Genomic DNA, 26,613 nt, shown 5'->3' with positions numbered 1-26,613 from the left:
AAACAACTGCCTGCCAAAAACACTGGCAACTTTCACACCAGAGAGAGGAGAAGAAACCACTGACCTGCTTTCCAGTTTTCACACACTTCCCTGGCAGTCACGCTGCTTTGATCTTTCAGGTTGTAAGTGGAGAGAAAACGGTGACTTTCTGCTTCCTGACCCCCACCCCCACCACCAGAATAAATGATGAGTCTGCACACAGGAGTCAGCCTACCTCAGAAGACCTTCTGAAGGCACAGCCGGAGAGGCGGCAGAGCAAGGAGGAGTCCAGGATGCCCGCAGCCCGTGATTTCTACACCCCTGGGAGTGAATGTTCCATCAACCATCAACCAAGAATCTGAGTACCTTCCAAATGCGCAAGGTTAGAAACGACCTTCTCTAGGCTTGGCCAGACGGCGGCGGCCTGCTGCCGTTCTGCGTGGGGAAAGTCAGTGGCGCCTGACAGAGCCTCTAGGCACCAGTTCGCAAGGTGTAGCTCTGACAGAAGGTTCACATTACTGGGCGCTTTTCCTTTCCTTTTGTTTTGCCACCATGGGGGTGTGTGTCAGAAACAGTCCTGGTGTTTCAATCCACAGCTTCATGCTTGCTAGGCTCCCATTCCACTGGAAAACTTCTTAGAAATGCCCCTTTCTAAGCATGCTAGTCAGTCACAGCACTCTGAGAATCTCTCTCCTGAGCCAGGTATCTCAGCCTTTACCATACCTACTCTTTACCATGCTTACCCTTCAGTGACCTGCTCCACGGGATCCAGGCAAGTGTGCATTTCTAGGCGGTCCCAGGCAATTGCAGTGATGTCCTGTGGATGCGGGGCCCGGCCCCAGGGGGTGCCAACCAAACCAATTCTGAGTACCTTGTAGACCAAAACTGCACTGCACAAGTATCAGGGTGAGTTGCTAAGTTTTAGATTTTAGTCTATGATCCACAAGCAGCTGGACGTTCTTGAAGAAAAGGGAGTGCACGCAACAAAGGCAGGACTTTTGCGTTTACCTCTGTAGATTCCCTGCCGGCTCCCCTCGCTTGTGTTTCCTGACTACGCCTCCCTCACACTCTACTCCAGCCTTCCCATATAGATCTAGGTTCTGGCACATAAGCTGTTTCTTTCTTTTTTGGGGTGGGGGGGCACACAATTTCTAAAAGAAGAGTTTGAGTTGAGGGTTTTGGTACATGACTATTGTCCCAGCACTTAGTAGTTCAAGGCCAGTCCCAGCTACACAGTCTTGAGGGGGGAGGGGAGGGAGCAAGGACTAGACTGTAGCTCAGTGGTAGAGCACTTGTCTAAAATGCACAAGGCCCTGGGTTTGACCTTAGCACTAGGGGTGAATGGATGAGGAGTCAGAGGTCCCCCACACAGAAGCGGCTGACTCTTGGATAGACTACAACTGAGAAAGCACACCATGATGACAAGAAAAACAAACCCTGACTGAGTTCACTAATCCTCTCTAGTGACTCTTCTACCCCTCATGGCCCCCGCACCTTGGGGAAGGTGTGAAGACTGTTGTGTGTTTGTACACCTTGCAATCACACCATGTGAGGGGGACTCAGCAAACCCGTAACAGCCCCTGGGACTCCCTGCCCCACCTACCTCCACCCCAAAGGAGCCAGGGTCCAAATCCAAGGGGAGCCACTGCTTCCTGCTTTCAAGGCTGCTCCCCCAGGGTTGTCCACAGCCAGCAGAGCAGACAGTATATTCTAGAAAAAATTCAGACAGGAGCCACCAGAGCCTAATGCCTGTGTAGCATCAGCATGGACACAGCACCAGGAGATGCCCAGGCCTTGTCTCTGTCAGCTTTCTTCCCTGTGCCCAAGGCCTCTGCAACCCTGACCTCTGCCACAACATACCCATAGACCACAGGAGTACAAGGTAGTACTGCCCCCACAAAGACACAGCATCAAATACAACCAAAACGTTCATCTCTGGCATCAGCTTTAACTTCTTGCTCTCATGTTTTGTTAAGGGTGGGTGAACATGAGTTAGCTCACAGCGTTGGAAGTCTTTGTGCATTGAAGAGGAGGAATTTCCAGTTGATCATGGAGCCATAAGTACAAAGACAAAGCCTAAAAGACCAAGCTTTCCAGAAGCTCAAAGTAGGCAGCAGAAGATTTACCCATGTATTCTGCCCTCCTTAACATGCCTAGCCCTGAGATCTCCTTAAAGCCCACCAATTCCCAACTCCCACCCAAGTTCTAACAAGCCATAGCATCTTTGTACACAGCACCATAAACAAGAAACATCAGAGACAAGCACTAAAAACAGCAACTAGCTAGGGAAGAACAAGAGTATTAAACAGCAGCTTGGCTCTGACCTGGAAACAGATGCTCCCACCAATCACAGGCCCTGGGCTCTGACCTGAAGGCAGATGCTCCCACCAATCACAGGCCCTCGGCTCTGACCTGAAGGCAGATGCTCCCACCAATCACAGGCCCTGGGCTCTGACCTGAAGGCAGATGTTCCCACCAATCACAGGCCCTGGGCTCTGACCTGAAGGCAGATGTTCCCACCAATCACAGGCCCTGGGCTCTGACCTGAAGGCAGATGTTCCCACCAATCACAGGCCCTGGGCTCTGACCTGAAGGCAGATGTTCCCACCAATCACAGGCCCTGGGCTCTGACCTGAAGGCAGATGTTCCCACCAATCACAGGCCCTGGGCTCTGACCTGAAGGCAGATGCTCCCACCAATCACAGGCCCTGGGCTCTGACCTGGAGGCAGATGCTCCCACCAATCACAGGCCCTCGGCTCTGACCTGGAGGCAGATGTTCCCACCAATCACAGGCCCTGGGCTCTGACCTGAAGGCAGATGTTCCCACCAATCACAGGCCCTGGGCTCTGACCTGGAGGCAGATGCTCCCACCAATCACAGGCCCTCAAGAGCTTCTTCGGAGGTCAGCATAGTTTATGCCCAAACCCTTAACTAAAACTTCCTCCCAAAAGGTGAAGTTACAAAGAGTACCCTACTCTACTAAGAAGGATCAATAAGACACATTAAAACATGGAATATTTTCAATAAAACAAGTTCCAAGGAAGGCTAAGAAGTACTGAGGTAAGGTCTTTTGGTAGTAAGCTTTATTAAGGTAGAGGATCAGCCCAACCTTACCCAAGCCCAACGGTGTTGGGACTGTGACAACAAAGCACCTCTGCTGGGCACCTCACACACGACAAAGCCAGAGATGCCTTTCATCCCAACAGACCAGGCTAGCCTGCAGCTCGTCTTCATACCTGGGTCACCTGCACAAGGCAAGTGACTTAGCAACAGGCTGTTTGGTGGAAGCGTGTGAGGAAACTGATTGCTCCATCCAGGGCAGCAGCTCCAGCCTGGCCTGCATGGCTAGACCCTGCCTCCAACTCATGCTGGTCTTCCCCATGGAGCAGGAAGCCCCTGAGTCCCTCTTCCAAGCCAGGTCTCTGCAGTCAGAGACAGAGACACTTAGCTGTGCAGCTATCCCCCATTGCAAGCCTGACACTAAAAAGCATTTGGGCAATCTCGCTGGGATTCTCACGCCCATCTGGGAAGGGCAAAGAAGCTAAGAAACCGAGCTGGCTTTATGACCCCGTTAACATAGCACGGGTCCCACTTCTGGAACAGTCTGGCTTTGCCCTGCCCTGCATGACTGTGGAGAATGCTCACAGGCTTCACAGGAATCTCACCCACGAGGAAGAAAATCTCGCTTTGTATGAGGCCAGCTTTTTTTTTTTTGGATTGTGTTTCAACTGTTTAAAAGCAGGCAGGTGGTAATTATTATTCTTTCTGGAATGTTAGCCATACAGAATGTTTTTTAAATGCCTGGGGGAAAGTAAGGGAAAGGCTTTGACAATATGAGACAGGACAGATGTGACCAAAAACTGGAATAAGAATGGTGTACAAAATACCAAAAAAGGAGACTTCTCCTCCAATTAGCTCAGCAGCTTCTAGAAAATCAGACCTGATGGGTGCTTTCAGGTTCAAAGAAGGTGTTCTCTGTCTTTATCTTTGCTGGGAAACAAGACCAATAATCGCAACTCCCTGAAGTGAAAGCTGAAATGAAAGTAATGCACACGGCCTCAGAGCCACCGCAGCCTGGAGTGACTAACTTCACAGACCCTAGCAGCTGTCAGCATTGCTGGGTGCGCGGGAGCACTTTACCCACACGCTCAGTCCATCCTGTGAGGCAGATGGACTTATCTCATCCTTGAAAGATGAGGGGCCCAAGCCTGTGCTCCCTCCTTTCCTTCCCCAGAGAGTTGATAAGAGGCTTTGGTTCCTTTCAATGTCACCGTACACAAACAAGTTAGGGGAGAGGGTCTTTTATTATCTTTATTCATATTTTATTTATTTACATTACATTTATGTATATTTATATTTTATTATTATTGCTTTTTCCCCCAGATAGGCTGAACTTGAACTCAAAACTCCCCTGCCTCAGTCCTCCTGAAAGTTGATCACTACACTCATTAAATTTGGCATTTGAAGACCTAGATGTGAGTCCCAACTCTGTCCACTAGCGAAGAGCCTGAAACTTACTCAGGCTACACACCTCACATTCCAACGGAAGTCATACAGGCTGTTCTGCACCAGACACAAGGGAGCCAGAATATCCCTAATGCCCCACTTAACACACCACAAGGCCCACCACCTTGATCTAAGGCTGCCAGAACTCAGAAGCTGACAGCAACTTGGACTTGCCACGATGTCTGAAGAACCGCAAGCAGCTATGCCACAGGAAGGTGAGCAACATACTAGTCACCACATCCAGGAGGTGAAAAAAAACAAAAACCAAAGACCTGCTTTGGGTTAATTGTGCATCTGACCACAAAACTGAAAACAAGCCAGTCTGCTCCAGACTCCATGATGTGGGATGGTATCGGCAGCCCTACACCAGCAGGCACCGCCAAAAGTAGCTGAGCACTCTGAGCTTCCCCAGAGCTCTGTACATCACCCTGGGCCTCCACTAGCCACTCTACAAGGTGAGGGAACACTGACTCTCCTTATGGAATTGTTACAAGGCTTAAATAAGCTAAAGTAGGCCAAACAAACACACTGGCTATCTTCCACACACAAAATCAGCTGTGAAAGTTCAGGTAGAGAGAGCAGGTAAAGAAGCTCATTCCTGAGGGCGAAGGACTGAGCACAGCCCTGCTGCCTGGGCCCAGCATCCTTGCTGTCCTGGGCCCAGCATCCTTGCTGTCCTGGGCCCAGCATCCTTGCTGTCCTGGGCCCAGCATCCTTGCTGTCCTGGGCCCAGCATCCTTGCTGTCCTGGGCCCAGCATCCTTGCTGTCCTGGGCCCAGCATCCTTGCTGTCCTGGGCCCAGCATCCTTGCTGTCCTGGGCAGACTGCTTCGGCAGCTCCTGCTCAGCACCCCTCCAGACACCCAGCCATCTTCCCCAAGGGCCTTTCACCGCTGCTTCCTGCAGTGGGACTGTGCTTCCTCCTTCTCAGCTTCACTTGTCCTTTGGCTAAAGCACATCTTGTAGGAGTTTCGGAGTAAAGGCTGGTGGCTAGCGAGTAAACTTTTTAAACATTGCTTCTCTATTTTTTTTTCCCTGGTCCTAGGGCTTGAACTCTGGGCCTGGACACTGGTCCTGAGTTTTCTGTGCTCAAGGCTAGCACTCTACCACTAGAGCCACAGTTCCACTTCCGGCTGTTTTGGTGATTAATTGGAGATAAGAGTCTCACAGACTTTCCTATCCAGGTTCAAATTGATATCCTCAGCTTTCAGCCTCCTGAGTAGCTAGGATTAGGCAGGAGCCACCAGCATCTGGCTTGCTTCTCTACCTAATATCACCTTTAGATCTATGCTCCAGGGCTGGGAAGTTGGCTTAATGGTAGAGTGCTTGCCTTGCATGCATGAGGCCCTGGGTTCGATTCCTCAGCACCACATAAGCAGAAAAAGCCGGAAGTGGCGCTGTGGCTCAAGTGGTAGGACGCTAGCCTTGAGCTGAAGAGCTGAGGGACAGTGCCCAGGTCCAGAGTTCAGGCCCCCATGACCGACCAAAAAATTTTAAAAAAAAGATCTATGCTCCAGCTCATCTGGCTGGGCATAAGTCCAGGTAAAACTGTATTTGAGATTTCATAGCATTGTTCCACCTCTTACAGCATTTCCAGTACTGCTACTGAGTAGTCCACAGCCTCTCTGATTCTGAACGCTGTGTCCTGGAGGTTTTGAAGATCTTCTGTTATTCCACGGAGCTGTCTTGGAGTAGGTCTATTCCTTACAGCACTGAACACGTGGGACTGCTCGTGCTGCTGGACTGTGGGTGTCAATCTGTATCCTTTTATGTTTCCCACATAACTTCTTTCTTTTTTAAAAAAAATCTGTTTTCCAAGAGATTTCTCCTACTCTGACGCTTCTTGTTGGAGAGTGTGTGTGTGTCCATCATAGGGCTTGAACTCAGGAGCTGGGCACTTGTCCCTGAGCTTTTTTGCTCACAGTTTCACTTCTGGGTTTGGTTTTTTTTTTTTTGTATTGTTTTGATATTTACTGATTAAGTAAAGAGTCTTAGGGACTTTCTTGCCTGGGCTAGCTTCAAACCATGATCCTCAGATCTCAGCCTCCTGAGTAGCTAGGATTACAGGTGTGAGCCACCAGCACCTGCCCTTCGTGTTTGGCTTTTTTTTTTTTGGTTGGTCATGGGCCCCGAAATCAGCCTGGGCGCTGTCCCTCAGCTCTTCAGTTTAAGCTAGCGCTCTACCAGTTGAGCCATAGTGCTACTTCTGCCTTTTTCTGCTTATGTGGTGCTGAGGAATCAAACCCAGGGTCTCACGCATGCTAGGCAAGCGCTCTATCACTGAGCCACCTTCCCAGACCTCATGTTTGGATTTTTAGCTTTACATTTCTTTGTATTACTGGTCTCTACCACCCACCATTTTCATTAAGAACCAGTAGCTTGTCCTCTCCTGTGCAGACACGGAGTCTCTGTTTTTTCTAGGAAATGAAATAGAGCTTCTTTGTTTTCTCCTGCTCTTTGCATGCTCTCTTTCCCCCCACTGTTTATCCCGGTTTCTGTCACACTCATTTGTACCTCACAAGGAAGCAGTCAGTGGCAGACTGGCCATTCTACATGTGTGGAAGGGACCTCACCGAGGGCTGGAGATCAGGTCTGACTTCTCCCAGGGCTCTCCACCGTGTTGCCATCTAAACAGCTTTACCCCAGGATCATGCAATTTCTCAATCCTGCACTCTTTCCTCCCTGGTGGTGAGCCCCACCCCTGCACGTCTACCAGAATCTGGGGGTGACAACTCCACTGTTCAGCACACAGGCTGCCACCCTGTGTGGACCTGGGATAGAGGGAGATGAACTCGATCAGAGTCCCAGAGATTTCAAACTTGTCTCCAAGTAGAAAACATAACCAGAGTGGCAACTTTTTATTTTTACCATTTCCAATGGAAATATTTACAAGTGAAGAGGGAACAGAGACCAAACGCCTTGCTCTTGCTCTTTGCCCCGTGGTAGTTAAGGCAAGGGCTATGTCCTGGTCTCTGCCCTTCCAAGGCCAGACTTACAAACCCACCACCACATACACATCTCACTTGCTACGAGCTCACTGAGAAGGGAAATGAGAACAGCATGCTTGCTACAGAGAGCGCATGACGAGTTCCTGCGGGTCCTCTGAGACCCTCAGGAGCAGCTGGGGAAGACAAACAGGAAGAGGCACCGGTGATCCCCAGGCCCATGCTGCTGAGAAGACATGGCCTAGCGGGTCACAAGCAGCCCTCTCACTGTCCGGGACAGAATTTGGTTCCCACAGCAAGGACACACAGAGCCGCTCGCCAGGCCCTGCCACCGGCCTTCCTACCAGCTCTGTTTTCGCTCGCTCAAGAAGCGAGGTAATGCTTTCCATCCTCCCTTCCTAGCCTACACTTGGGAGCGTAAGAAGCCTTTAAATATTCATGGAAATTTCTGTACTTTGATTATAGGTTACCTTGCTGTGTAAGATGGGTCTGAAGCATATTTATTAAATATTACCAGTTTGAATGTCTGCTATAATTACCAGAAACAGAGACTATTCCACCCAGGATAGAAACTGTAAGAATTGAAGCCAGAGGCCCGTAGGAAGACGAATATATTTACCCATTCTGCCCGGCAGTTGTGCGCTTTTAAAATGCCAAGTTGAATTTAAGAAGTTGTGTTAAGAGTAAAAATTAGTGTTATGCTTTGTGCGACCTTGATGCAACGCGTGCCGGAGCTAGGGGAGCGCGCGCTGTAACTGAGCCCCGTGGAGCCCCCCGCTGGCCAGCCGCCCACCCTCCGGCTTCCACGCCGCGGCTGCACCGGCACCGTGGCCACTAACCAGGTTTTTGAAGAGCGCCGTCAGCTCCTTGGTGAACACGGAGAACTTCAGGAATGCACTCCCTAAATCTGGGTCATCTCTGCACACACAGTTGCCCCCGAACTTCTCCAGAGCCTGGGTATACTGTTCCTCGTTCTCCACGTGTGCTGGAAGAGAAGGGAGGGTTCATTAGTGTACCCAGCACTCTGCCCCCCGTCCTTCTCTGTTGTGAATCATACCACGGAAAAGTCGACTTACAGGAAGAAAAGTAATGCTGATAGATAAAGCCACCGTATCACTAGGAAGTCTTAAAAAGCAGCAAGGTAGGTTCGGAGGCAAGAGCACAATCCAGGTTGACAGGCCATAGCAGACCAAGTGATACTCCCAGACACCCTCCCCCGCCCCTCCCCACACCTCCCAGGCCTCTTCCTCCACCATCAATGACCACAAAAGGCCCAGCCCACATTCCCCAATCTCCTCTAAAAACTCAGTAAGAGATGATTGGCTCCTTCCCAGCCGAAGCTCAGGTCACACATTCAGAAGTAAACACTCTTCACACAGGGAGAGTCTAGTGTGGATCTTGTAAACACAGGAGAAAATTAACCCAGGCAGAAAAGTCTGTGAGACTCATCTCCAAAAAGGCTACTCAGAAAAGGCTGGAAGTCGTGCTATGGCTCAAGTGGTAGAGTGTTAGCCTTGAGTAAAAGCAGCTCAGGGACAGTGCTCAGGCCTGAGTTCAAACCCCAGGATCGAGGGAAAAAGAAAGGCCTGCTGCAATATGAACGAGGAGATACAAGGGAAACAGCACGGGGCATAGAACCAACAGCAGAACCAACATGTCACTTACATGGAGCACGACATTTGTGTGTGTTTTCTAAATTTCAGGACATGACAGGAAGTTGGGACTCAAGGAAACCAAAAAGCTTATCCTGGGAAACAAAGCTGAGGGCAGTGGCTGGGCTTTAAACCCAATGTGTGTGATCCGTCAGCACACCCTTTTCCCTCCCCTGCCCCACTACAGTGTTTTTAAAGCTAAAAACAGTTTAACCTTACCCAAAACAAAAGCACCCAAGTTTGGGGATTTTACCTACTCTTTCAGGTGGATCAATAATACCTTCTCCTTTGTTAATTATACCCCTAAAATGTGTGGCTCACAGTGCAGGGCAGGTCCTTGCAAGCCACATACTATTTTTTAACTATCTCAGAGTTAGTGGTCAAGACACAGGCAGTCCAATGTGGCTTCAGCACAGAGCTGAGGGCTGCAGCAGACACTGGGTGCTGGGAAGTGCCACGTGGCAGGAGAGGCGAGAATGCAAGCTCCCTGCCCTGCGTCTTCCCCGGCTTGTTCATGGGCGGCTGGGCTTCCCAATGATGCTGAAAGGGAAGGTGCAATAGATGTTTCCTTCCCGGGCAAATGAAGTGAAGCATCAAGCCAGAAGCCCCTGAGCATCTTCCTGAGATGCCCAGGATGGTACACTGTGAGAACAGAGATCCTCCAAAAGGACAGCCACCAACTCACTGCTCTACATCGCCCCAAGCTGGAGATTTTCCTACTAGTAACAGAAAGTAGTTGAGTTGCTTTTATCTTTTTATCAAAAACAAACTTAAAATGGGAATCTAAAAAAAAAAAAAATAGCCTGGGAATCAAGTTTCTGGAAAGGTTCCAAACCGGGTCTATCTGTTTTTTTATTTATATCATTGTAAAAGCTGTTCCCAGCGAGCTCACTGCCCTGCACCCCTCCCCCATTCAAATGTATCTTGCATCCACTTCTCATTCATGATTCAGGGCCAAGAACCTCTCAGCCAGGAGAAGATCTGGGAGGTGAGAATCTGAGTTGTCAAGGCTAGCCTAGAGAACCCACCTCTTCCCAGTTCTATCCAATAGATCCCTATTTTCTACTCTTCATTGCACAAAACCCATCAATACATTCAAAGGGTGAACTAAGAGAATCCCACAGAAATCAATCATGAGGCCATCAAGTACCTGCCCGGGCTAAGTTTAAAGGCAAGAGTTAGATTTGTTGTGTGCTTTTTAGTTTACCTGATTCTGTTCTTTTAGACACTATCAAGAAGGCCCAGTGCATATGGTTTAAGCAAAACTGAATGACCTAAAAGGAACAAAAGGCAGCACTACTCCTCCTTCATGGGCTATATACACACATGCAACCTGCCAGATCAAAGAGGCCCAGCACAGCAAGGAGGCAGGCCACCGCCCGTGCTGCCAAGAGGGGGTTCCCCGCAGTGCGCCTGAGCTGCCCTCACTTCCAACACACATGTCTCATTCATGACTTCCAGCGTAGCTTCAGGGCTATGATGGAGATGAAAGCCTTCAGAGAAAAAAAAAAGGCAGTCGTGTGTGTATTCACCACTTACAGGGTGCCCAACACCGGGGATCAGATGCCAAGAAGCAGGTATTTGGGCTGAGCCTTCAAGGATGGTAGGAATGGCCAAGTGGGAACAGGGGGGTGTCAGGGGAACACCAGGGCGTCCCTCGCGCTCAGCATGTGTTAACACTTCCTCTGTCAGGGCTCCTGTCTGCACGAGCTCTCAGCTCTGAGACATCAGGCAGCACAAGCCTCCTTCCTGTCCCCACTTCCCTGGAGCAGTCCATGTCTGCTACCGGGTCTTGTTACTGTAAGGATCCTGAAGGAGGAACACTCAGGGCCCTCTCTTTACAGACAGAGAAGCCAAGCCCAAGGGAGCGGTTGGTGCCTTCACCGGGGTCACACAGCTATCTGCAATGGAGCTGCAACACAACATAGGTTTTCTAACTTGCTACCCAATGCTCTTCCTCCATGCTAGCGATTGCTTTCCACGTTTGCTCATCACCTTGTCATTATCCTTGCTGGAGGGAGAATAAGACAAGGTTACAACTTTCCAGACAAGCACACAAGCTGCTAGTCCAAATACCAAGTGTCATGACCATCAAGAAAGCAAAAGGAATCAGGGAGGGGAGGGATGAGGGGGAAGGGGGTTGTGCCCTAACCTGAGAGCCACTAGGCCCCAGCCTCCCCTGGGCGGTCCAGCCCTCTGCTCCAGGCCAGACCACAGCTACCTGGAGACTGGCTGAGTAAAGAGCGTCTGCTGGGACAGCACCTTCCAGCCACCCACCCAGCTTGTGAAGGGAGCACCAAGGAAAGAGGGATGTGCTCCACAGCAGCAGCTCTGCAAACACTCTCCACCTGACGATGATGATGATGAATATTCAAATGTGTACATAAGGCTGCTCTGCAGAGACCACGCCACAGTGAGAGCTGCACATCACCTGGTTTGAGATCTAACCTGTGGCACCCAACCTTAAGGAGAACAATGTCCTAAAACCTGAGATCATCTCATTGCTTACTAGGATCTCTCTTTCCTAGTTCTGTCCCATGAGAGAGCCATTTTTAGACTTTATTTCCTGAGGCTTGCTAGATGAATGGCTGAAAAACCCTCCCAGTTCACAATCTAGTATCCTGTATTAAAAGTCCTAAAAACAATTGGGCCACTCAATGATGCCACTTCCAGTGATCTATCCTTAGTCAAGATTACCAAAGTGTGTGGGTACAGGACCATCTGTAGTGACAATAGAAAAGGCCCCAAGGAGAGGAGGTCACTAAGAAACAGTGTATTTATACAGCAGGATGACTCTGCTTTTAAAATGCAGATGTAGGAATAGAAGACAGAATGCTGAATTTAAAGTTGGATATTTAGTCAACATTGTAGAACAGAAAATGCATAGCAGGAGGGGGCTGGGAAGGTGGCTCAGGGGTAGACCACTTGCATTGCATGCATGAGGCCCTGGGTTCGATTCCTCAGCACCACATAAGCAAAAAGAAAAAAGTCGGAAGTGGCGCTGTGGCTCAAGTGGTCGAGTGCTAGCCTTGAGCTGAAGAGCTGAGGGATAGTACCCAGGCCCAGAGTTCAGGCCCCACAACTGGACCCCCCCCCCCCAAAAAAAAAAAGAAAATGCATAGCGGAGGCTCAAAGGAAAACTCATCAAAATGCTAAAGGAACAGTGGTGGTTAAAAAAAAGAAAAAAGTAAGAACCCAAAGCTGTATCCGATGTGTGGTAAGTAGTGGCGTGCACTATCCAGAGCCACGCTGTCTAGGCATTATTTTATGCCTCTGGAGGTAGGTGTTTCACAGGTGAGGAAAGGGGCTGCAGGTGCACAGACAATCAGCACAGGCCCCCAAATTGGGCAAAGACGGCTCACATCTATAATCCTAGCTACATGGGAGGACAAATAGCTTAAACCCATCTGAAACCATAGCTGAGTGTGGTGATACGCACTGTCATCCTAGCTTCCCTGAAGGCTGAAATCAGGAGGCTCACAGTTCTAGGTCAACCCCAACCCTTTGAAAGATCCATGAGACTACTGCATTAACAGAAGAGTCTGGATATAGTGGTACAAACCTATCATCCCAGCTACTGCGGGAAGCCTAGCACAGGTGGATCACCATCCAGGCATGCAGCTGGGCAGAAAATAAGACTCACTCAAAAATAACCAGCACAAAAGAGGGCTAGAGGCATGGCTCAGTGGTATAGCACATGCCTAGTAAAGAATAAGGCTCAAAGTTCAAACCCCGGTACTGCCAAAAAAACAAAAAACCTACTTCCGTCAAGGCTTCCCTAAGAGTTCCTGCCGGCCCCGAATCCTTGGGAAACCACCAGTGCCTGCAGATGTAGCTCTGGGGTGCATACAGACTGTCTGTGGCCAGCACAGGCAGCAACAGTTCCCAAAGCCAAGGCGAGGGCTGGCTGGCCAGGGATCCCTGCACTCTGTCTCAGGTTCTGTTTTAGGTCAATGATCCCTCCTTTCAGGGATGGCTGAAAGTCAGTGTGAATAATTTAACACAACCCCAGCCAGCTCTCTAACATCCCACTGCTTATAGGAGTACATCTGGAAGCCAATAAGAGGGTGAAGAGCTGACTGATCTATGGCTTGATTTCTGTAAAGTTGGTGCTTTCCGCCTCTTCAGATTATAGACTCCAAATGGAGAAAACGCCAGCCTTCGCTGTTATTTCCACTCTGTACTTACCAAGTGCCCATTATCCTAAGGAATAAACCCAGGTGTGCTAGAAACTAGTATGCAATAAGCTCCTGTGAATACAAAGCTTCCTAAGACAGAGCCTCTGTGCACTGGAGCCAGACTCCATCTGAGAGGGAGACTCAGAAACCAGTCCACTCAACACAAAGACACCAGGGCTAGGAACAGGAGGACACACAGGCAATTCACCTGGCTCAGTGTGGCTAGAGCCTGGGAAGAGGCAGCCACAGGGTTGAGGATCGGATGATGGACTCCATCCAGGCAATAGAGAGCTGCTGAAAGGCTCTATAGGGACATGGCGTCTGCAGCTAAGAGAGATGGCCTTGGAGGGATACAGATGAATAAAGACCAGAACCTGCCAACCAACAACTTCACAAGACAAACACCAAAAATGATCCATTACCACACCAAGTGCTGGAGACAGAAACAGCAAGGGGTAAACTCTCCAGAGCTAGAAGCAGAAAGACTTCTTGGCAGTTTCCTCCTGCAGGATCTGGAGAGCAAGATGCGCTGAAGCTTAGCTCCCAGCTACCTGACTCATCCCTGGACTCCTCTTCATCCAGGCTGCCTGAATCCTGGCTACTCCAACACCAGTCAGAATGCCTTTCCCAGGTGGCTGGCATTCAAAGCCGGGAGGGGGTACAACTGTCGCTGAATGTGACTACCCACAATTAGGAATAATGTCCAACTGCATCCATGTCCTTTCACGGACGAAGCGTGCATGTTGGCAAAACAACGAGGTCAGCCATGGTGCAGAATGTACATTCTGCCACTGTGAGGTGCTTTCAAACTGAAGTTCCTAGGCCCCATCACGCCTAGGAAGCTGATTCCTAGTACAGATATGACTGGCCTAGTAAGATACTGCCACTCCCCACCTCCCAAGCCATGTTCCCTCAGGAACAGTCCAGTGGCCCTGGGAGGCCCAGCTCTCCATACCTCCTACAACAGCTACCACTCACTCACACCATGGAGCCTACATCTCTATAGGGTTTCAGAGATGGGGACACAGGTTCAGAGGTCTCCGCTGCACAATGGGCCAGTGTGTGACATTAAGATCAGTGTGTGACCGGATCTACCTGTGAGTGCCGCAGACACCTGGGGGCAGCTTGGTCCTATCCGTGATCTTGTATCCCTGAGGAACACCAATAAAAATCAGAAGACTGATCTGGATGATCTTTTTTTTTTGAGATTAGGACTTGAGCTAGGCTATGGTTTCACTCATTGGCTGGTGTTCTACCACCTGAGCCATGCCTCCAACCCCTGGATGATTTCTCTAGATATCTATGTTTATGCATACACTTCTGAGGAAGTATGTACCGCTTATAAACCTGCGTAGGTCCAATGTACCAAGTGAAACAAGCTGGGTCCAGATAGGCCTCAATTTCCTACCAGAACTCAGCCCAATGACTCCCAGCATGACTCGTGGGAATGCTCAGACTTCCTTCCGACTCGAGGTCCTTCTGTGATTAACAGGCTGATCACCGCTGATGGGATTCCACAGGTCATCTGTCTACATTCAGTCACGTTGTTAACCAACAGAGAGTGAGCAAGATGCTCTGGGCCTCGGAACTAGAAACACTGCCAATAATCTTCAAGTCCCATCTTTACCTCTCTTTTAACTTCCTCAGGACAGAGGCCATCCCTGGAACCTTCCAAAGATGCAGAGAAAGCCCTCTGAGCTTCCCAGCCCCTCCCAAACCAAACTCTCCAGATCCTCCGGAGGCCCCGCCTACAGTGAGGTTCTGCTGGCTCTAAGACTTTGAGGTTCTTCTTAACAAGTTGCTACGACAACTCAACAATGGAAGGACAACTGACAGACATCCCTGAGGTCACCTGTGACTCACCTTCAACACGTGTGTCATGGTCTGGATCACACCTGGAGTTTTTCCAGAAGGATCATGAGGCAGGCCCACACACACACATCACTGACTGTGCGTCCTCAGTCACATCCTGCCCCCGCACCAGCACCAGGTAAGGAGAGGCATTTGAAGGTCAGGAGACAGGTGAGCACGCAGCTCTGCCTGCTTGCTATACAACCTGGGCAAACCAGTATGCTGTCCCCCTAATAACTCACCTATTGACAGACAGAACCTAAACTCACAGTGTACAGTGTAAGAAGGTCTATAACAAGTACTCCAGGGGTATCAGGTTGTTTCTGTAAATCAACACCAGCATTATTCTACCATCAAGTTGATGAATATCAACACAGTAGACCTTCTTTATCATCATTTGTTACCGCCTCTATTTTGTATCCTGAATTCTACTGCCTGAGAATTTCTTCGCAAGTTGTTTTCTTCACTTGGCTCCATAATTGTGGTGCCAAGTAGCTAGACTCCAATTCAGTTTCTCACTGTGATAAGCAAGACTACAACACAATGAACATCTTTGTGTGTGAAATTCTTCCATTTAGAGATTTTTATTTTCTTGATGTGCACTGACTGCTTTCCAAAACCTGCTTCCTGTTTTCAATGCCATAACAGTATAGCAAAATACCAGCTTCAGTATTCTTGCCCAACACTAACGAGTACTATGACTTATTTTCTTATGTAACAAGTAGAACAATCATGGTTTCTTAATATATAGTAAAATCTTACTTCCTAAACTATGATATTTCTTTTGATCTGCTCTATTTGCTAATAAAATATAATTGAAACATAACTCTGGCTGAGCACTGGTGACTCACACCTATAATTCTATTACTTGAAAGGCTAAAATCAAGAGGATCACAGTCTGGGCACAAAGATAACAAGACCCCTCTCAACCTATAGCTGAGCATGATGGTGTGGACCTGTCACACTAGCTACAAGGGGAAGCCTGAAATAGGTGGATTACTGCCCCCAGTATCAGCCCAGGCAGGAACTGAGACCCTATCTCAAAAAAACAAGCATTAAAAATGTGCTGGAGTTGTGAGTCAGCAGCAGAACACCTGCCTAGCAAGCACAAGATCCTGAATTTCCATCCCATCAAGTCAAAAACTAAATAAAAAATATATTAAATTTGAGTTTGCTTTAATACTATGTTCTAATTAGCATAGCAAGTAACTGGAAAAAATATATACAGAGAAAATTGTGAACTCTCATTTTCTTCTATTGGTAGAAGATGGTTAGGGTTTGAGGGAAAACCAGCATTTTCCTGTGCTTTTCATTCGACGACTTCTCTAAGACCTTCATATTGATGACAGAGGCTATCACAGTAAGAATACCCCCACCAAGCCCTCACAGTGGAGAGCTACAGAAGTGAACATCAGACTTCTTTGTTGCTTCCTCCTAAATGGAGACGAATTTTTCCACCCACAGATAAGACAAACAGAAAAATCTCAGCCCCAGCTTCCCAGGATGGAGATAAAAAACACCTCATACCTTTAAGTAGAGACAAAGCTTGGGAAACTTGGCCTACGAAGAGTTTTAAAGTAACTACGAGCTGGGATTCTTTTTTAAGAGGTGAGATAGCAGCAGTCCCTGAGTGAAAAAAAATTGTAGAAAATTTCTCAATAAATCATTACAGTAACTGCTTCTACAAACCCATTCGTAAGACACTGCAGAAAACACACCTGGCAGGCTGCCATCCTCCAACAACCAAGTGCAAATGTAATTACTGCCGTTGTGTAGGAAACGCAGGCTGAGCACACACTGGGTCATAGAGAAACCCTTTTGGTCCAGTGCAGCACTTGAAGTGGGAGAGGCATCCTATCTGATATCTCAAAGACTTGCTCCACCTCTGCCAGATGCTTAATCAGCCAATATTCAGGCTCTATCCAGACCCACCCAACCAGAAACCCTCCATGTGTCCAACTACTGTGTTTTAATAAGATCCCTCCCCTCCCCAGGAGATTTTGCTGCTCTCTGAGATTTCAGGACCACTGCTGTAAAAAAGAAGGGGTAAGTTAATTTTCCCCCCAGAAAGCCAGAGAGTAGTTACCTAAGGCTTTTCAGGTTAAGAGGCAATACCGATGTTACTGAGTAAAGTGAAATTCATTCTCAGCTCACAGGCTGTAAGAACACAGGTGAATGGACAGTTTGTAAACTGCTGCTCTAGAGCAGCTCGACTCTCAACCACAGATATACCAACTGTAGACTCTACGGTCCGCCATAACAGTTTATATTGAAAATGATCAGTTTACTCTTCTATACTAAGAGGACAGTCTTAAGTACTTGCAGCAGATACATGGTAATAATCTAAGTAAACTTGCCTACCCCTGTGCAAGACACTCAACAAGTACACAGAAGGTGTATTTACACCTGCCACGCTCATCTAAATGTATTTATCTGGTACTCTGTCATCAGTACATATAAATTCAGGTAATTCTCGGTACTACTGTGACAGTATTAATAATCCATTTACCTGTTAGAAAACTGAGGCTCCTAACATCATAGATTTTGAGTGGCACTGCTAGTTTTTAATACAGGTTTCTTGGATTTTAGTACCTCTGAGCTCTTTATCACAAACTACAGTCTCCTAAAATTGGTCCTTAATCTCATGGACTTGCAATTAATCAAGGAGAGAAGGCAAAAGACCAGAACAATGTAAGGCAACTTAAATACTTATTTATTAGAGATCCTTTAATTTCATCTGATTCAACCTCAAAACTGCAGTGCTCAGAGGTGAGGTAGGTAGAATAACGGTCTGTCCCCCAAGACAGTGACTAGGTCCTGATTCATGGAACCTGGTGAGAGTATGCTATCAGGCAAAAAGGAACTGAGATCACACGTGGAATTAAAGCTGCTAACCAACTAACCTGAGATGGGGAGACTGTCCTGGATCATCTGAGGGGGCTCCATTATATCAAAAGGTGCTATGGGACTAAACATGGTCTCCTTGAACTTAAATACTAAAGCTCAAACTCTCAATGTGATGTATGAGATAGGACTACTGGGCATCATTACGTTTTGATGAGTGGGCCCTCATGACATGATTAGTGCCCTTATGAGAATCCCCCAGAGAGTTTGCTTCCTTTTCTTCCCCACAAGCTAACCATTATGGTGCCCTAATTGGGGATTTCTAGCCTCTAAAACTGTGAGAAAACAACTTTCTCAGCTATGTACCATGCTAACTCAGGTATTGGAGCCGGGAGGACTGGGATTCAAGGCTATCTCAATCAACAAGCCAGATGTAGCAGTTCTACCTGTCATCTAGCTACATGGGAGGCAGGAGGATCTCCACCTGAGGCCAACCCAGGCAAAAACACAAGCCCCTACCCGAAATAAAATTAAAGTAAATAAAAGGGCTCAAAGTATGGATCTGGTGGTGCAGGACTTGTAAGTCCCTGAGTCAAATCCCAGGAGGCAGGCAGAAAAGAGGAAGTGAGGCAGGAAGGCAGGGAGGGAAGGAAAGAGAGAGGGAGAGAGAAAGAAAGAGGAAGAGGGAAAGACAAAGAAAGAGAGAGAGAAAATGAATGAATAAATGAATGAATGCAGGTAGCAGGTAGAAACTGGAATAGTTGAAATGGACTTTCCTCTAGAGCTATTGGAAAAACACTGATTTTAGTATTCATATATATATATATATATTCATATATTTTCTTATGCTTCTCATGAGAAAATCTAATAGGTAAACTTGTGTCATTTTAAGTCACTCAGCATAGTGGTTTGTTACAGCAACAACACAAGTTTAAATGTTTGTAAGACTAACCATGTTCAAGTCTCCACTTGACAGAGCAGGAAGGAGAAGGCTGGGCAGATCACACCCAGGTAACTGGAGTGTTTATAGCTCCGGGTAGCGTTTATGAAGACAAAGGTAAGAGTCACCACTAGCTCCCCTAGCAAGGAGGGCAGCCAGCTTGGCAGGGCAGCCAGCTTGGCGCATGCGCGCGTGCATGCACACACACACACACACACACACACACACACACACACACACGCACGCACGCACGCACACACACGCAGATGAAGGAGTCAGACTGGGACCACTTTAGGCTCAAGGAATTAAGGATGATGAGACCGGAAGTGACATAGGATAGGAAGAGGCACAAAGGCGAAGTGTGGCAGAGGTGGCAGGATTCTCACTGGTCTTTCCATCATGCGTGCAGTGAGTGCTCCTCCCAGAACAGCAGCTGTCTGGGGACACTGAGCACTCTCCACACCGGGAGACCCTGAGCACAGTCTAGCTGGAAAGCACCCACCCAAGCATGGCAGCCGCAGCCTGTGCCCCTGTTCAAAGTGGCTGACTTATTTCTGCAACAATTTAATCTGTCCTTAGACTCCTCTACTAAATATATTCAAAAGAATGTGCTATGAAAAGCAGTTCTAAAGAAGAGCTGCAAACATGCCGTGGCCACTGTCAGCACCATCACAGGAAAAGTATAGCGTTTCCTCAGGTGACAGCACTTGTTCTGAAATAAAGATTTCAGTAATCCAGCTTTAAAAAAAAAATCCAGACTCATGCCCTTATAATAACTCGAGTTTGGCCTGGTGTAAGGGATGGATGCAGGGTGACATAAATAGAAGACCCCCCTCCAAGTTCAGGTGGACTGCCAGCTTCCTGTGGCAAGGTCACAGCCTCCTCTCAGCAAGGACACGGAGGAGACGCCCACAGAGCCGCAGGCACATCCCGGCCCGCCCTGTTGTCTGCAAGTTTGTGACTCTGAACAAACGTCCCAATTTCCCTGGGCCTCACTGACAGGTAGGTGGAGCGTGTACAGGGAAGGAGGTACAAAATGTGGTACAATGGAGAAACTTCAAGGCATTCCAAGACCCACACACAGGCGCGAGTGGACCTAAGAATGATTGCTTCGTGGGAATAACTATTATTAATTATTAATAACCTGAGTCTACCAGGGAAGGCAATCCATTTAAAAAACACCCATCTTTGGAAAAGTCAAGATCATATCTAAGATCTTTGAACGTTCTATAGGTGAGGAATCTTTGTATTTCTGCTTCATCTCCACTTCCTGAAAGTTCTAAAGCACCCGGGAGCTCAGGTCGTTACCTCCCATCTCGGGATGGAATTCACCTCTATGAACTTCCTTATGGGCAAAACAGGAATACTGCCATGTCTTATGCAGAGAAGGCAGTACTGCTGGTTTGTATTTTAAGAAACTCCTGCAGGGAAGCAGATGAGGAGATGAGGTTTGTAGCAATGGGAAGGCCGGCCTCCAACACCTTTCCCTGTGTGTGCCATGCCGGGCTGGCTGGGGAGCCACACAAAGTCCCTGGGCAGACTAGAGCAGTCATAGAGCAACAGCTGCCCAAGAAGCAGATTCTTTCCTTCCCATTGCGCGTGTCAACATGTGAGCATAAAATCACCTTGACTCTAAAAAAAAAAATCACCTTTACTCTAATTAGACTACAAAATAATCTTATGTATTGTCTAGAGTATTTTTCAACTTACAAGTTCAAAAAGACTACGTGAAAAAAAAATAAGAAAAAAATACTCCCAGGGCTGGGAAGGTGGCTCAGTGGTAAGTGCTTGTCTTGCATGCATGAGGCCCTGGGTTCAATTCCTCAGCACCACATAAGCAGAAAAGGCTGGAAGTGGTGCTATGGCTCAAGTAGTAGAGGGTTAGTCTGGAGCGAAGAGCTGAGGGACAGCGCCCAGGCCCAGAGTTCAGGCCCCACAACGGACACACCCAAGATACTTTGTGGAGTCTACTGTTTGTCAGCAAAAAAACTGAGCATTCTATTTAGGAATTTCTTGAAGTCAGGATGGCTGAAGGCAGTTGGTAGCTTCAAAACACTCAAGCTTGAGCCAGCATCGTGGAACTCCCAATTTCTTGATAACACCCTCATCTCTCCTATACGCAAATCCCTCCTTTGTCTAACAAAAGTAGTCTGTTATCAAGATTAGTATAATGCATGGGAAGCACAAAGTACACAGTAAGTGTAAAAAGAAAAAACCAACAATAACCTACCATTATTCCTCCCTGTCCCTCTCACCCAACACAGGAATCTACCAGAAGCAGAAGACCATCTTCCATCCTTCCATACAAATCTTTTAATCAGCTTGATTAGGACCAGGGTGAAGCAGGTGCTCAAACCCATGCGCATCATACATTTCTCATTTAGACTGTCTTTAATGTCAGTCAACAGCATTTTGTAGCTGTCCACAGAGTTCCTGTGTATCTCTTGGAAATCTGACACTAAATACACCTGGCAATGTTTACTACAGTGTCGCCTCTGAGTGAAGACCATCCACTAGACTCCTGCCATGGCCCGCACAGCGCTCTGTGGTCAAGAGCGGCTACTGGAGCTTGTGCTCATGCTACTGTGAGTGGGGCTTCATGGGATGTGAATTCCTGGGGCTCTACACCATCACCTAAGCCATCTCCTGTTCTGCCAACATCATCTGATTAAAAGGAGATGCTGCAGGACGAAGGCGTCCTGGTATACACAAAGGGACTAAACGCTGCAATCTCACCCTACACTTAGCAGGGGCACTCTCCCAGGAGCTCACCTTTTTTTTTTTTTTTTTGTCGTTCATGGGGCTTGAACTCTGGGCCTGGGTGCTGTCCCTGAGCTCTTCAGCGCTCTACCACTTGAGTCACAGCGCCACTTCTGGTTTTCTGGTAGTGAATTGGAGATAAGAATCTCACAGACTTTCCTGCCCAGGCTGGCTTTGAACTGCAATACTCAGATCTCAGCCTCCTGAGTAGCTAGGATTACAGGCATAAGCCATTTACAGTCCATCACCTGTTTCAACATCTCTGAGATTCCCCCTAACTTCTAATCTGCCAAGGTGGCCACCTTCTTGTTTCTGAATGAAAACAACAGAGGCAGAAGGATCGTGGGGTCCCATCAGCCAGCCCCACAAGACAGGCTGTGAAGACAAGACAGGGGAAAGAAAGAGGATAGAGGCTCGTCCCTGAATCAGACAGAAAAACAAAACATGCTTCTGCAGACTGGAGAGCCCGCAGCTGTGTGCTCAGGAGGCGCACGGTGAGCAGGACTTCAGGAAATGCTTTGCTTTTACACACAAACTCCTGGGAAGGAGTGCATACTCACCCAGCCCAGAGATGTTTATTGCTTTCACGGATTTCTTCATTTTGTAAAGAACCATCCGGTCCACATCCAAAGCCTAAAATACAGAGAATATGGGAATTAAAAGCTGGTAGACCACTTGCACAAGGCAAGGCCCCAAGAAAGGAGGAAAAAGAAAAAGAAAAAAAAATAGGTTTACCTATAAACCACAATTACCAGCGTGCAGCTGCCCCGTGAAAGCCCTCTGGAGGCCCCTGCTGGACCCCTAAGCCCCTGGGGCTCTTCCCATGGACAAATCCCAGCACGGTGTGGAGAACCAGCCTGCTAACGGCACGGAGCAGCAGCGCTGGTGATTACTGGAAAACAACTCTTCTGATACGTGTCCCACTGGACGCATGGGACCTGCCCCCGGCCCACATCAACTGCGGGACACGGCCTGCAGCAGTGGACAGGCCGCTCCTACCATGAGGTCTCTGTTCTCTCAGAGTTCCAGCACGGCTCCAGCATGTCCTTCCTGTGTCTGTGCTGCCCAGTGCCGAGCCCATCCCCCACAGGGGAACCGATGCTAAAGACACAGGACACCCTGACCAGGGGGCCCCAGACGGCAACCAAGTCTCAGGGCTAGACCCGCCCCACACAGATGCAGGTGGGCTAGGAAAGGTGAACCCACTCTGAGTTTGTTGAGACCCAAATACATATTTGTCAGTTGTGCTAGACGGCATGTTCTGTTCCAGAAACCAGAAGTAACAATGCCTACTTCACAAGGTTGAAAAATTACATTGATATATTGATAGATTTTAATCATCAGCAAATATTTACAGACCACAAGTTAAACAACAGCAGTACACAGCACTTTATACAGAATGCAGAGTAGGGGCCCAAACAGTGTTTGTTCAATAGCTCGGCTCCTCAGCATTGGAATTCACAGCTCTGCTTCCAAGAAAGACACAGGGCTGACATTTTCTTGCAACCGAATTAAACCATGGAAGAACAAAACATGTCCACTCCTAGCAGTGATGGGAGACAAGGCTTGTAAACCGGGAGAGCGCCACCAGCCCCAGGGATACGCCAGGGAACAGCGGTGCGTCAGCGTCTGGCGCTGCAGGCCTAGCCAACAGTGGCGACCCATGGTGGGTCCCGTCCTGAAACACTGCGGGGGCCTGTCTGTCCCAGGAAACTGTGCACGCCACCTCGGGGCAGGGCAGTCTGCACGCCCAGCGTTCCCACACTACTCGGAGTCAGCTTTCAACAGCAGCATTGTAAGTGCTGGTTCTAATGCAACAATGCCATTTTATTAGATGAAGACAGACATGACTGGTGCTGACAATTTTAAGTGGGAAAATGATCACAAGGCACCAGACATTTGACAGAGCTGCTGTAGGACAAAGAGAAATTCTCATCATGCCGTTGTGTATTTGTCTAAACCCACATAACACATAACAACCCACATAACATACACCACGAGGAACCTAAGCATGGACTCTGCTGAACAATAATGTGTGGACATGGGTTCGGATGTGACAAATGTCTGGCTCTGGGAGGACTGAGGAATGCTGGCCTGGGGGGCTTGTGTATGTAGGAGCAGAGCTCTGTGGGAATTCTACAGAAGCAGAGCTATGGCTCAAGCACTAGACTTGAGCAATTAAAAAAAAAAAGTTCAGATACAGTGCTAGTCCCTGAGTTCAAGTCCCAGAACTGGCCACACACACACACACACACAAAAGCCAATGGGGGCTCAGTGCTGGGAATCTTTCTCCTGGAAAATCAGCCTGGAGACGGGCTTGTCCCTCTCCACCAGAGCCTGGCTCTCTGGCCTTCCGCAGGTGACAGGGCACCTGCATGTGTCCAAGTCCAGCTCACTCTTGCTCAGAGGCAGTGGGGTGGGGGGAGCACTCTGACCCCGCTGACCTCTGACAAATGTCCTCCTTCGGCTGGGAAGGTGGCTTAGTGGTAGACTGCTTGCCTTGCATGCTTGAGGCCCTGGGTTCAATTCTTCAACACCACAGAAACAGAAAAAGCCGGAAGTGGCGCTGTGGCTTAAGTAGTAGAGTGCTGGCCTTGAGCTGAAATGCTGAGGGACGAGCCCAGGCCCAGAGCTCAGGCCCCACAACTGACCAAAAAAAAAAAAGTCCTCCTTCAGCATGGATAGGATTCAATCACATTTGGCCCAGAAGTCTGGTAAAATACACTGCTGGCTGAGTGAAGTGGCTCATGCCTGTGATCCCAGCTACTTAGGAAGCTAAGATTGAGAGGATGGAAGATGAAGGCTAGCTTAGGCAAAAAGTTAGTGAGATCCCATCTCAACCAATAAAAAGCTGGGCTGAGCGGTGTACACCTGCTATCCCAGCAAGGGGGGAGGCATAAACAGGAGGATCGCAGTCTAGGCCATCACAGGTAGAAATGCAAAAGCCTATCTCAGTATAACTAAAGCAAAAGGGCTGGGGGTGTGGCTCAAGTGGTAGAACACCATTCCTGAATTCAAGCCCCCATAAAAGAAGAAAAAAAAAAAACCAAAAACCTCACACTGCCACATGGGATTCGGCCTGTTACTGAAGCGGAAGCCCTGCTTCCAGTGTTCCAAGAACAAGAGGATAAACACACACTGCTGCTCTTCTGTCTGTTAAGTAGAGACTGAAGCAAAGTGGGCTAGGCCACAGAGGTAAATTTAATTAAAACCACAAGAGGGAAAAGCAATTCCCTCCCCGGTGAGAATCACGCCCTCACTGTGGTGCGTATTTATAGATGAAAGAGATTAAACTTGGTCAGGAGAAGTGGGAGTGATTAAGACTGGGCAGTATCAAAAGTCCTGCGTCCACTAGTTATTTATCAAACAGCACTGGAATCTAAAAGCAACAAAAATAACAAGGCTTTTAGAAGTCTCTGTAGGTCAACGGAGTCAGCCAACTTGGCTGAGATTCAGCTGAGATTTCTGACCCGATTAAGCATTCACCTCCCACTCCCCCTCGGCATCTGCTCAAGCTTGGGGGGGAAGGAGAAGACTGAGCTCTGCACCTGAACACGTGCAAGAACTACAAACACCCACACTGCACGGACAATGAGGACCTAGGCAGGTGGCCCAACAGCTGGTGTCTGGCCAATCCTCATTAACCCACGGACTGACTCAAGCTGACCTTTAGTTTATATAAAACAAGTTTTATGGGGCAAATTTATTACCGAAACAAGACTGCGGGAATGTGTCTGAAGCAGGCCCAAGGCACAGAGTGGAAACGGTGCGCGGGGAGGGGACAGGGAGCGGGCGGGATGGTACTCAGCAAGGGGACGGGGAGCCCCCCCACTCCGCGGGTCCCTCCCCACTGTCCACACCTGCGCCCTCACATGCCCACCACAGCGGCAGAGGGATGTTTCAACCAAAGCGAAAATAAAAAACCATTGAAAATTCAGTCCCGCAGCCTTGCTGCCTTCCCGGCTGTCCTGCTACAGGCCATCCTGTCCCGGAGGTTCTAGAACAGGGCACCCCCTTAGGCTCCGTCAGCCTCCTCTGCACGCGGGTCTCGCGCTCTCTGCCCTGTGGGCTCAGGCGCAGGGTCACCGCCTCCTCCTCGGCGTGCAGGCCACAGGCTGGGTCAGCCTGCTTCCTCCGGGGCCTCACGGGGCCCCGCAGGTGCCTCCACCCTGGCAGGGAGGAACCTAGGTCACCGCGGCAGGCTGGGTGGCCGGGCGAGGTGCATGGCGTGTCTGAGGAGCTGGCCTGGCTCAGGGGCCACAGGTCAGAGCCAGCCCGCAGCTGACTGGTGTGGCCATAAGCCAGGCGCTTCCGCAGGCACACGAGATGCTGAGTGGCCTACCTGATGTGCAGGTGCCTGAGCAGGAAGGCTCACTTTGAGCCCAGTGAAGCGAAACGTTACCCCCCCCCCCAAAAAAAAGGAATCCCATGGTTCCTGTTAGTAGACCTATAGCCCAGAAACTGTACTCCGGAACTGTAACTATTTCAAATTTCATTAACAGGTATTTGTGGAAATTCATGCTTTTCCTAGACTGTGGTAGTAGCCTCATCTTTGCTCATGGGTTCACAGCCACTATAATGTCCACTAGGAAATTTGCTGATTTGGCCTGTAGGACCCATGCGACCTGCCCTGGCCTGCCCTGGTCCCCTGGTCCCCGACTTGGAGCCATGGCAAAGCAGGGCAGTTGATCCCCAGACCCTAGGTGGAAAGACACTGACTTTCTTCCTGGGACCCCAACATGCTGGCCCTGGGAAGACAGGAGACCCCGGCCTTGAGTTGGCCTCTCCACCTCTCGGGACCCTCCTTTCCCGTCACATCTGCCCTTGCTCCATTTCTGAAGGGTGTACCTAAGGGGAAAGGAAAGTTTTGAAAGACAGTAGAGAAAACAAGAACCCACACGCAACACACACACACCCAGCTCTGTGCCCAGAGGCAGTTCTGCCAGGACACAGTCATG

At 48.8% G+C, this 26,613-nt stretch overlaps 1 protein-coding gene across 2 annotated transcripts in view; it reads right to left on the bottom strand.

The window, feature by feature from the left end:
• The window catches only part of Asap2 (ArfGAP with SH3 domain, ankyrin repeat and PH domain 2), a 154,625-nt gene that overhangs the window by 79,676 nt on the left and 48,336 nt on the right, over window positions 1-26,613 (bottom strand). For both annotated transcript variants that reach the window (XM_042680742.1, XM_042680743.1), the window contains exons 2-3: window positions 22,216-22,288; window positions 8,270-8,415 (exon numbers count right to left, since the gene is read on the bottom strand). In XM_042680742.1, coding sequence (XP_042536676.1) covers window positions 8,270-8,415; window positions 22,216-22,288 — 219 coding nt within the window. The remainder of the gene's footprint in view (window positions 1-8,269; window positions 8,416-22,215; window positions 22,289-26,613) is intronic.

Source organism: Dipodomys spectabilis, unplaced genomic scaffold (genome assembly GCF_019054845.1).
Source record: "Dipodomys spectabilis isolate Male_0828 unplaced genomic scaffold, ASM1905484v1 ptg000066l, whole genome shotgun sequence".
NCBI lineage: Eukaryota > Metazoa > Chordata > Mammalia > Rodentia > Heteromyidae > Dipodomys > Dipodomys spectabilis.
Note: the sequence above shows the minus strand (reverse complement) of the source record. Positions and strands in the feature narration are given on the sequence as shown.